The sequence below is a fragment of the Cynoglossus semilaevis genome, chromosome Z, assembly GCF_000523025.1.
Source record: "Cynoglossus semilaevis isolate Cse_v1.0 chromosome Z, Cse_v1.0, whole genome shotgun sequence".
In the NCBI taxonomy this organism is placed as follows: Eukaryota; Metazoa; Chordata; class Actinopteri; order Pleuronectiformes; family Cynoglossidae; genus Cynoglossus; species Cynoglossus semilaevis.
This window is the reverse complement of record NC_024328.1, coordinates 21,237,497-21,249,571: the sequence shown is the minus strand read 5'-3', so window position 1 is coordinate 21,249,571 and position 12,075 is coordinate 21,237,497. Positions and strand designations below refer to the sequence as shown.

The 12,075-nt window shown below is 47.0% G+C and overlaps 3 protein-coding genes across 6 annotated transcripts in view; 1 reads left to right on the top strand and 2 right to left on the bottom strand.

Moving 5' to 3' along the window:
• Window positions 1–2,145, bottom strand: part of asphd2 (aspartate beta-hydroxylase domain containing 2) — a 4,841-nt gene extending 2,696 nt beyond the window's left edge. Inside the window, exon 1 of one of the 4 annotated variants that reach the window (XM_017043040.2) lies at window positions 1,427–2,145. The gene's annotated coding sequence lies outside the window, so the exon portion shown is untranslated. Of the gene's footprint in view, window positions 1–200; window positions 1,407–1,426 lie in introns of those variants that run through there. The other 3 variants (XM_008336903.3, XM_017043041.2, XM_025053152.1) reach the window with 3 other exon arrangements.
• Window positions 2,146–2,426: 281 nt separating this feature from the next.
• ggt5a (gamma-glutamyltransferase 5a) lies at window positions 2,427–8,845 on the top strand. The gene is made up of 12 exons (XM_008336894.3): window positions 2,427–2,747; window positions 3,040–3,167; window positions 3,256–3,351; window positions 4,338–4,524; window positions 4,606–4,766; window positions 4,972–5,118; window positions 5,737–5,855; window positions 6,202–6,386; window positions 6,479–6,570; window positions 6,936–7,042; window positions 7,128–7,238; window positions 7,851–8,845. The coding sequence occupies exons 1-12, from the start codon at window positions 2,539–2,541 to the stop codon at window positions 8,001–8,003; spliced, it is 1,695 nt and encodes a 564-aa protein (XP_008335116.1). The 5' UTR covers window positions 2,427–2,538; the 3' UTR covers window positions 8,004–8,845.
• Window positions 8,846–9,692: 847 nt separating this feature from the next.
• Window positions 9,693–12,075, bottom strand: part of lrrc75ba (leucine rich repeat containing 75Ba) — a 9,001-nt gene continuing 6,618 nt past the window's right edge. The window contains exon 5 of the mRNA XM_008336898.3: window positions 9,693–11,018. Coding sequence (XP_008335120.1) covers window positions 10,418–11,018 — 601 coding nt within the window. The 3' untranslated portion in view covers window positions 9,693–10,417. The remainder of the gene's footprint in view (window positions 11,019–12,075) is intronic.

Genomic DNA, 12,075 nt, shown 5'->3' with positions numbered 1-12,075 from the left:
CACACACCCACGTCAACCAGACCTAACCACGAAGCCGTGCACAAACACCAGCCTTTCCTTTCTGCCCAAAGAACTACACTGTTTCAAATTACCGTGGTCCCCTGGAGTTGCTGATAATCGATAATCTACCGATAATCTACTATAAACCTCGGTAAAACGATCAGCGATCGTCGAGCTCACGGTTCTTCTGGCGTCCATACCTACTCAACATTTATGACTGAGGTGCACAGGTGTTTCTCCAGGCGAAGCTGCGCACCACTGCAGTGCTATCACTGGCCAACAGGACAGGAAAATGCACGAAATCGGTCGAAAAAGGAACCGACATCCGTCTGACAGCGGGGGGAAAATAAAGCTGTGGCGCACCAGGCTGACTTCCCGTCTGTCTGTCTGTCTGTGGCGGACGGCAGTGTCGGTAGATGTTTGGTTGTAAATACTCTGGATTCACCAAAGGAAGACGAGCCGCGTCAAACCAACAGAGAAAAGCGGATTGTGATTTCCGGTGTTGCATTTCAAAATAAAAGAAAAAAAACCGTTTTTTAAAAAAAAGTTTGTCACTGTTTACTGTTAAATCCCGTTCGGAGTTACCAGGTTTGTTAGTTCACGCGCAGGACACGCACATTAGCGTCCGTGGTAGGAAACCATCAATCTACGTGTTTGTGAATTTTCGAGAACTTTCCGGAACACCTGGTAAAACCATCAAACTGGGGCAGACACAGACTTGTGGGCTCGGTCTCTTGTTGTCACAGATGTTTTTTACGTTTTTTTTTTGGAAGAACAAAGAAGACATTTGTATCGTTGTCTTTTTCTTGTACAGCAAGTTAAAGTATGTCAGTTACATTACTTTAAGACGTTACATATAATATATAAAAGTAGGAAACGTAGAGACACACATTCAATAACCACATAACTACAGGTGAATATTTCTTTTTTTAACATTCATTACAACTACGTTGACGTGAATCCCGACGACTGTAACGCGTATTTTCACTTTAAAGTTAGTTTAGAAGCGTTACTTTGTCCGTTTAGTTTCTAGAATTCTGTTTTATTTCTGTTGTGGTTCGTTCAGCGTATTATACGGTGGCACCGAGGTTCAAAACACAAGGACATTTCACTTAACACAACATTACAGAGAACGCGACAGATTACGGAAAAGGGGTTAGGGGGCGACACTTCCTGTTTGTGATTGGCCAGAAGCCGACAGTGTAACGTTATTTTCCTGTTTCTACTTCGCGGTGCCCATGACTTTGGAACCCGGTTTAAAAAATAAAAAAAATGGAGAACGTCATTGTGTCTTTTTGCGAAATGTTGTTGTGTTTTGACATTCGCGGCCACCGTAGCACTAGCCATTAAAACACCGAGTGATAAAGACATTTAAACGTCAGCGTTTTCAATCGTGAACGTCCAACACTGACCGAGTTTAACTCACCAGCTCATAGTTAATCCGCCAACAGTTGTTAGAGAACGGACAACTCCGCCTCCCGCCCTTTGTGAGACACTTCCGCGTTTGACGCCATCAGTGACGTCATTCGAGTGTTTACAAGGGGGCTTCATTTAGAAAAAACAAGCTCTGTTATGTTCGACAACTCAGAGATTTAAGACTTACTGTATATGTATCATAAAATAACTTTTTCTTTTTATTAAAAGCCTGTTTTATCTTGTTCATAATATGTGTGACTTAAAGCGCGCTTTATTTTAGGACAGAATGATGATAGTTTGTCCGGGAAAACTTGATTCACAACACACACAGCGGTAACTGGGCGACAACAACAACAATAATAACACGAGGAAGACGAAGGGAGGGAAGGGGCGGGGCTTACTGACGGGACCTTCGTCAACGATTGGTTACTTTTATTTTGAAAGTGTAAACATTTACATCCCGCATGATTCTCGTGACAACGTTTATGACTTGATTCTTCTAAAACAAACAAACAAAAAAAACGTCTTTTTTTTCCCGTCTTGTCAATGCGACACGGACTGCATTCCCCAAGGTGCACCGCGGCTGATTGAATCATCATCGTCCATAACACTATTATAATCACATCTACTATTAAATTCTATTTTTATTCTAGATATATCGAACCGGATTAATGTTTGAAATATATGGAGAGTACTTCGTTTAGATACTTTGTAGTACTGGAGTATGCTCTGATAAATGATACAATAAATTAACTATACTATATTTTACTATAAAGTATTATATTATTGATAATATTATACGATGCTATACTTTACTATTTTTTGTAGTGTTTTTTATTTTTTATTATTATTATTTATATGTGATTTATTTACATTGTAAACAATTGTTGTCCACAGTTTAAATATTCATTTGCATAAACAGAACCTTTTGTTTTTGTAACTTTTTTTGTAACAAAAAAAAAAAAAAAAAAAAAGGAAAAAAGAAGTTCATATCTAGATAAAAAATCTACCGGGTGGGGGCGGTGTGTTGGGGCGGGGCCTGCTTTGCTCAGGACTGAAGATAGACCTGAACCGGCACTGAGAGAAGGCAGTGTAGAGGACCAGGCTGAAAGGACCTGAACTATGGCCGGTACCAGCTCTAGAACCAGGACCAGGACTAAGACCAGGACCAGGACCAGGATCATAGTGTTCACCATCTGTGCTCTGACGCTGCTGTGCGCCGTGGCCGTGCCTCTTCTCGTTGTTGTCGCGGTGAGGAGTCGCTGTTCACCAGACACTTTTTCCAGGGCAGCGGTGGCGGCAGACTCTCACATCTGTTCACAGATTGGACGGTGAGTGGCGCTGCTCTCTCTTAACAAGGACAGCATTAGTGTTGGCAATTATTACAAGGTACACGTAAGCACAGACAGGTTGAGAGTTCGAATGCCAGCGTGATACTGTCCTGTAAGCGGGAAGTTGACAATATTTATTTATTTTATTATAATTAACTGATTTACTTTTATCTTTTTATCATAAAGTACTTCAAACTTTACTGTATATACTAGCTGTATCATGATTACAAGAGTACAACTACTACTGCTCTGGCCGCAACCAATGAAGGTTATGGAATGTGAAATATTCTAGGGACATTCTTCAACAAGGGGGCTCGGCCGTAGATGGCGCCATTGCCGCACTGCTGTGTACCACCCTGGTCAACCCTCAGAGCATGGGCCTAGGAGGCGGGGCCATCTTCACAGTGATGGACAACAATGGTAAAGATGCAGTATCACTCAAACTCATCGGTACCTGGTCACGTACGTGTCCTCGGCACCCAGTTGATCAGTTCCTCTCTCCTTTAAGGTCGTGTGGCAGTTATCAACGCCAGGGAGACGGTACCGGAGAAGACCAGGTCCGACCTGCTCAGGTCATGTCCCAGCCGCTTCCAGTTGTTGTCAGGTACCGATAAAAGTCTACGCTGATAGTCGTGTCTTCGCGTGTCTTCAGTTTACACTCCCTGAAAAAAAAATTAAAATTTTTTTTTTCCAGCAGCACCCACTACTGCAATAGCTCAGAGCGCCACAAGAGGGACCCATCTCCCACTTTGGGAATCACTAGTTTAACTGTTATTGTGGGGGTTTTTTTTTTTTTTTTTTGTAATTTTGAATTGACGTGGTCAATTAGTGGTCGACGTGTTAGCTTCATCTGTGGCTGACGTCATAGAAGTGTTGTTGTAACAACCAGCACTTGTTGCCGTAGAAACTAAGAAAAAATTCAAGAAGCTGGTGATGGAAAAAGTGACCACCGCATTTTAGGGTTTTGTTGTGGGGGGGCAGGGGTGGTGAGTGAGTCAGTCGGACCACAGCATTTTTCACATGATTAGGTCCGATTTCCCTGATAAAGGGCTGGACGCCCCGCCCCCGTGAGGGTAAGCCCCCTCATCAATCACAGAGTAGATAAACACCAGACTTTTCTTGTGGGACCCCTCCTGGTTCAGGAATCCACTGTGGCCTCAGGAGTCACGTGACCACTCCATGTGTTTTTTTTTTCTCCAGATAAATCTCTGTCTGTTCTTTTATCTGTGGCCCAGACATGGAACACGCGTAAACACACAGTGGAACAACAGGTAAATCGACAGATGTTTTCCTGTTGTGACACGCAGCTGTAGGACAATCGCGTCAACACCAAATCAAAACGGTGGTTGTTGTGCCGCCGCCGCCGCTGCTGCTGTTGTCGTCTCCACAGAGTCAACATTTCACTCATTTACTGTTGTTATCATTGTCTACCACTGGGACTCAAACCAGTGACCTCCTCCACTGTAAGGCACAAGTAAAAACCACCTCCTCCACTGTGTGATTTATCATAGCTTTGGTCCATTTATAGCATTTATTTGAACGAACAAACTAACCTACTGACCGACCGACCAACCTGCTTACGTCCTCCAGGTACCCAGTGGATTGCAGTACCAGGGGAACTGCGGGGTTACGAACAGGCCCACCGCCTTTACGGGAAGTTACCGTGGGCCACTCTCTTCCAGCCAGCCATCCGGTTGGCCAGAGAAGGATTTCCTGTTCCCAAAGTTCAAGGCGGATACATCCCGTTCACCGACACCAACCAGAGCCGCGCCCTGCGGTGAGAAGGACGCCAACAGATGCGCGGTACGCGCAAACGTACGAGTACTTCTGTGGTAACCTTGTCCTCTGACTCCTGCAGGAAGTTATTTTCAGACAAGGACGGGAACTTACTGAAGACCGGAGACACGGTGAGGTTCGAGAAGCTGGCCGACACCTTCCAGACCATCGCCAACCACGGGGCCGATGTTTTCTACACCGGGAGCGTGGCCCGGGATTTGATCCACGACATACAGGAGGCAGGTAGTACCTTCATGTCTGTTCTCGCCTCTCGTCACCTCGGGTGAAAAAAAATGAAATCACAACAAACCCCCAGCGCTTCAACCCCCTGCTGGTAAGGGGGAGGAGCTACGCACTGTGTCCATAAATATTTAGGGTACTTTTACTATTTAGGAAGTATTTAATGAATCTTTAGTACTGCACGTGACACCTTCTTCGTTCTACTCAGGAGGGACGCTAACGCTCCAGGACTTGGCTCAGTACAGGGCCAAAGTGTCGGAGCCCTGGAAAATTTCTTTGGGGGAATACCAGATGTACATCCCTCCACCGCCTGCAGGGGGAATAGTCCTCAGCCTGGTCCTCAACATTCTGAAAGGTTCTGCTCCACACCTCTGAAGTACACTGAGCTACAGGTTAACAGCCCACAGAGAACAGCTGTCACCGTGCTGTCACCTGATTGGTGCTTGGTCACAGAGATCGTAGGCTAGGTCTATGTCCTCGCTCCGACGTTAAGACTTCTCATTATTAAGTAAAGTCAAGTGGAAAATAACCCGCAGACCACGGTTCAATTACCGGACAAAACACCAACAACAAACAGCCTTTAACCACAGGGGGGTGTAGTTTCCCCCGAGGCACGAACACCACTAATGTTTTTTTTCCTCTCGCGTTTATCCGAAGCTCCGCCTTCAAAACTATACACTGTACGAACAGTACAGTAAACAAAACAATTGTCAACAAGTAAAATACTTATGGCGTAAATTACCTCATTGGCTGCCGAGGAATTAGCTTTCATAGCATCGGATGGAAATACACAATCACAATAAAAGCGATAGTTTCAAAATAAAAGTTGACGTTGTCTATTGACCAAAAACAGAAACACACACATTTAATGCAGCCTCTAGAGGGCAGCGCAGCGCGTAATAAAAAGAGAGAGTCATTTTTTTCCATCGTTTTTTTTACGTTCATTTTACGTTCTATGTTGTTGTTTCCTCAGGATTTGGCCTGACGTTAGCAGCAGAACACCAGACCCTGACCTATCACCGTTACGTTGAAGCCCTCAAGTTCGCCAACGGGCTGAAGAAGGACCTCCACCCACGGTTGACTACGGAGGCAGTGAGTCTGTCAATGTTGCCACGGTCACGTACCATAAATCATTCAAAAGACAATGATAAAAAACAAAAAACCAGCACAGGAACTAGAGGCGTTCAGGGACCAGGAAGAAGGTTATCAACCAGACGGAGGGATCGTGACATGATGACGTCGTTAAAAAAAAAAAAAAGTTCAGTTTGACATAGTTTGGCACATAATTTTTTTTTTTATATCTGAAATGATTTGTGGAGTTCAGGGTTTTTTTTTAATTTGTAAAAACAAATTACGTTAGTGACATCACTGTCTGCACTTGACCTGTTTATTTAAAATCGCAATTATGAATGAATAATTATGTATATTTTTTTTTCAGATGGGGAGAAAATTAACGGAGGACGATTTTGCCGACCGCATACGAACCTTGATCCTGAGCGACAGGACACACGAGCCACAGTTTTACAACATCAGCCACCACCTGGACACCGTGGGTACTACACATCTGTCAGTGCTGGCTGAGGACGGCTCTGCTGTGTCGGTCACCAGCAGCATCAACCACATGTCAGTACTTGGGGAGGTGGGGGAGGGTGTGTAGCGGTTGGGGGGTTCTACACCCGTGTCAGTACCCGTCACTAATGCGGTTCCCTCCACAGCTTTGGCTCCAGGGTCTTCTCCCCCAGGACCGGAGTCATCCTCAATAACCAGCTGTCGGACTTCTGTGGCAGAGTAGAGGAAATCTTTCCAGGTACCCGCTCCCCCCCGGCCCCCTGATTTTTACCCCGGGGGGCAAACATCAGTCTGAGATCAGAACAGGAAGTGGTTTCAGTTCGTTTTTTAAAAATTCTATACTTTACCTGCAGTATTTACGGGGCAAGAATAACGACGCTATTCACATTTTGTCCACTACAGGGAGCCAAAGCACAATCGGTGGTGAACCATTGGGTTTCAACATATTTGGCGACCTCAAAAGTTCAATGTGCCACTAATTAATTCAGCGGAAGTCACAGTGGATGGGAGGGGGCGAGCTTCAGTGACTCTGACTGACTGTATGTCTGGTCAGAGTGGACCACAGACCATCCCCGTGACTCTGGGCCTCTGTCCTGTCCTCAGGGGACCAGCCTCCGTCCTCCATGACACCCGCGCTGCTGAAGTCTCCGACCAGAACCCTGGTGATCGGAGGAACCGGCGGGTCCATGATCACGACGGCCATGGCCTCGGTTCGTGTCTCCACAGACTCCTGTCTCCTTAATGTTGTCTTAACCGTCTCCACTGTTAACCTGTAATACCCCGATTGTCCTCTAGGCTGTCATGCACCACATCTGGTTCGGAAAGGGCCTCAGGGAGTCCATCGCTGCGCCGGTCATTTTTGTCGACGCTAAGAATGACTTGTGGTTCGAAGCCAACTTCGATAAGGTAAACGAACGAACGTGTGGCGGTCGCTGCTCTTGCCTTACAGTAAGAGGGTCATTGGTTCGATCTTTTCCAGGTCCATTTTTCTCGGAGCTGTCTGTCCCTGACGTCCACTTCACCCTTGTCTTAAAAAAAAAAAAAAATTTCATTACTGACCTCCAGCTGCGGCCCAGATGTAGATCTGCGGGCCACATTTTTTTCCTAAAGTCTAATCCTTGTTCCTCTGTGGTGGGTTCACAGGAAGTGGAATAAATGAGTTGCCAAACAAACAGAACCGGTTCTATAACAAATACTACAGTAAAGACACAGAGTCATTGTGTACCAAGTACCTGGCATTACTCCGAGCCGTTTGTGTATTTAGTTTAAGAAAAGTCATTTGTTTCATTATTGGTTTTGATGTATGGTCGCAGGAACTGTCCTCAGGGGAAGGTGGAGAACCAAACCTGTTCCGGTTCTAGTTCACACAGGAACTCCAACCGATTCCTGCCCACTTGTCGAAAACTTCAGATTAATCTTGACTTATCTTGATTCATTAACCTGGTGAACTTCTGGTGAACTTTCGAGCCGGGACTCGCACCCGCGTTCACCCCAGCACCTCCTCTCTCTCCTCCGCAGAACCTCACGGAGGCGCTCATGGCTTTGGGCCATCGTCAGGACCCCGAAGCCCACCGCTTCTTCAACGTGGTCAACGCGGTGGAGAAACAGGAGGACGGCTGCATCTGCGCCGTGTCCGACAGCAGGAAACTGGGCCGAGCAGCCGGGTACTGAGGCCCCGGCGTCACGAGACGCTGCTGCGGTTTTGAAGGTCTCCAGCTTCAGGAGAGCAGAGGACACAGAAACTCGGTACTCAGAACTCAAACAAAGAGCCCGAGGTGGTATCAGTACCAGGGATCGGTTCTTCGGGACCAAACATCTGATGTTTTTCACCTTTTCTGAGACATTTTACGTACTTTTTGCCGTTGGAAAGTTCTGACCTTTGACATCAGACTGTTGACCTCACATTACATATATTTAACTTTCGGTGTTGTAAAACTGGAGGAGCGGGGACTAGGAGGGGGCAGTGGGTGGAGTTAAACCCAGGACCTTCTGCCTGGTTCCTCAGTACTTTATTTGATCCTGACGTAAACAATCCTGTTCTTAATATTATTCCAACATTAAACTTGTACCGTGTGAAGGAACAACTGCAGGGACATTTCTTTGGAACCGACAGTTTGACCAGAGAAGAAGAAAACGGTTCTTCAGGAAAACCGATTCCTCAGAACTGAGGCGGAGGAATCGGTTTCCCGAAGAACCGTTTTTCTTCGTTTTTGGTTCCGTTGACGCCGTGCCCAGATCGGATCAGACAGGTACGTTTGGACTTCCTCCCATCATGCCTTTCTCCAACAGTCAGTTCTGGTTTGGTTGTTGTTAGCTAAGGTTGGGCAACTGATCTTGACGTAGATTCTTCAAAGAAACGGTACCAACAAAGAGAACATCTGTGGAACTCCACTCTGGAAGTGACCAGAACGACATGGTGCAAGATTCCTTCTCTGGTGTCGACCGTGTTTATTGAAGGAACAAACGTACAACAACAACAACAACAACAACGACGACACGTCAACACACAGTCAGACATTACAAACAGATTAGTGCTTTTCGTTATTATAATAATTACGACGAGTCGTGATGGTCGTTGGCTACATCCTGATCACGTCTAGCTAACGCTAAAGCTAACGCCGCTAACACCACGGACCAGTGGGACAGAAGACAGAACATTGAGACAGAAGCAGTGACATCACGGTGGGGATCAAACCTCTGACTGACTGACTAACACACACACACACACGTAAGACACACATCTGCACGTGCTCAGTGAAGATCTCCGGAGAACAGTTAACACCACAGTCCGAGACCAACAACAGTAATTAACGTCATTAACGGGGCCGCTAGGATACGTAAGCTTCTGATTAATGATCGGACAAAGTGAGTTTTTGCAACTGACACAGGCCGCCACAGGAGGCGCCAACGGGAGATGTGTGGTTGTCTGTCCTTGTTGACTGATGAGGGAATCAGTTATATTAATTTAAATGTGTAATGTCGCTAAGAATCGTTATCGATCGTTTCCTCCAATAATGAAAAACCCGATAACGCAATGTGTGTGGGTTTAGCCCCGATGATGTGACCTAAAAATAGTTATAAAGTGAAAGTGGATATCGGAAATTGGAAAATTACGTGTTTGGACAACATCGGTAAAAAGGACTTCCCTAAATTCGAGTCCGTGGAGAAACCGAAACAATAACAGTTAACGCGTCTTTACGAGCTAACGAGTTTGCGAACCGACAACGGCACGGTGTGTCAACAACACCCACAAGACAGACAACACCGAGTGGGACGAGTACAGCTGTCTAACAACAGGAAGGATGGTGAACATCAGACCCCCCACGGACCCCGACCCCCCCCCCCCAGCTCCCCTCATTCCTTCCTGTCTCAGAGTCTCTGTTCATCAGGAGTCAACAAAAACAGCTGGTGGAAACTAAGGTTTTTGTCCTCTTCACACTGACATGTGGGGGTAGGGAGGGGGTACCTGGAACAGGGAGGTGTGTGGGGGGGCGGGGGCAACAATGTAAAAAGACTTGACCTAGCAGTTTTGCCAGAGTCATGTGACACGGTTGTGGTCGACGTCGTCTGTTGACTTTGTGTCACGGCTTTTGTCGAGAGATTAATGGAGATGAACAATGTGGAACAGGACGCGGCCTGACACGGAGCGTCCCAGTCCAGGGAGGAAAAACCACTGGTTCCCAACCCCCCGGCCACCGCTCCAGTTCTTCAGTGGCTGCTGGAAATGCTACTCCTCCATCCAACCATCTGACGTGAACCCCGGTACCGGCTCCTCAGCTCTCGGAGGAAAAGAGAATCAGTTTTGTCAACTCCTCGTCCACATCGTCTCCAACCGTCACCGTCACGCAGTAAGTCCACAGAATGACTGGCGCTATCGCACGGTTAGCCTCGGAAACACCGGGTTGAGAGGAGCTCCATAGTTGTGTTTGAATGACAAGTTCGGAAAGCTGGGTACTGGTCTACTTCCTGCGTCAAAGGGATGACAGGGCTCGTGGTGTGAGGGCGAGAGGGTGAAGGCAATCACACACTGCTGTGGGATGACGTCTCATCCGCAGATGAAGGAGCCTCCAGTAGAGGGCGCCTCATCACCTCTCACAGTAGTGAAGGGTGAAGTCTTTGGAGAGCTGCTTCTCCCCTGAACTCCAGGGCTCCAGGTCGAACCTGTTCCCCGTGCCGTCGTAGTCCGCCTCCCCCTCCTCCCTCTCGTCCTCCTCGTAGTGGCTGGGCTCCTCGATGGAGGTCTCCAGGTGGTAGCAGTAGGGCTGGCCCTCGGTGTACTCGTAGATGGTCGGCAGGCTGCTCTTCAGGCTGCAGCGCCTACGTAGCGCGACCAGCAGGGGCTGGGGCATGGTGAAGATGTCCACGTTGTTGCCGAGATCGATCCAGGCCAGGCTGGAGAACATCTTGGGGTCTTTGAGCATCTCGGTCAGGTCCTTCAGAATAGCCAGGGTCAGGCGGTTTCCATTGAGGGCCAGGGTGCCGAGTTTGGGCAGCGAGGCCAGCAGGGGCAGCAGAACCCTCAGGCTCTCGTCCTGGAGTTCTGTGAAGCTGATGTCCACGGCCACCACGCTGTCCCTGTTGTTCTGGAGGTAGAAAGCCACTTGGTGGACGTCGTCCGTGGACAGCGGGATGCCCGACAGGTCGACGGTGTCGCTGGACATCTTTTTCTGCAGGGTCGTCTTCAGACTGGAGACATGAAAAGGACAAGATAGAAAAGATGGAGACTTTAAATGACCGGACTTGTGATTGAGAATGTTCCGGAAGTCTCCAGAACATTCTAGAAAGAATTCATGTCTCCCCCATATCACCCCCACCAAGCTGGGCCACAACTTTACAATCAATATTGTCGGGTTTCTTAGTTGTAGACAAAGTCAACAGGACATGCTAACCCCTCCCCCCCAGCCTAAGATAACATTTCATCGGACGCATAAATAATTAGGTCAAATTTACATTTTTAGTGGAAGTTTGCTCTAAGTAAGTAAGTGCTACGTCTGCTCCGTGAACAGTTCTACTTCTGTTCCGTGAACAGTTCTACGTCTGTTCCGTGAACAGTTCTCCTTCTGTTCCGTGAACAGTTCTACTTCTGCTCTGTGAACAGTTCTACTTCTGCTCTGTGAACAGTTCTACTTCTGCTCTGTGAACAGTTCTACTTCTGCTCTGTGAACAGTTCTACTTCTGCTCGTGAACAGTTCTCGGACGCATAAATAATTAGGTCAAATTTACATTTTTAGTGGAAGTTTGCTCTAAGTAAGTAAGTGCTACGTCTGCTCCGTGAACAGTTCTACTTCTGTTCCGTGAACAGTTCTACGTCTGTTCCGTGAACAGTTCTCCTTCTGTTCCGTGAACAGTTCTACTTCTGCTCTGTGAACAGTTCTCCTTCTGTTCCGTGAACAGTTCTACTTCTGTTCCGTGAACAGTTCTACGTCTGTCCCGTGAACAGTTCTACTTTTGTTCCGTAAACAGTTCTACTTTTGCTCCGTGAACAGTTCTACTTCTGCTCCGTGAACAGTTCTACGTCTGTTCCTTAAACAGTTCTACTTCTGCTCCGTGACCAGTTCTACTTCTGTTCCGTGAACAGTTCTACTTTTGCTCCGTGAACAGTTCTACTTCTGCTCCGTGAACAGTTCTACTTCGGTTCCGTGAACAGTTCTCATTCGGTTCCGTAACCAGTTCTACGTCTGTCGAGTGAACAGTTCTACTTCTGTTCCGTGAACAGTTCTACTTCTGTTCCGTGAACAGTTCT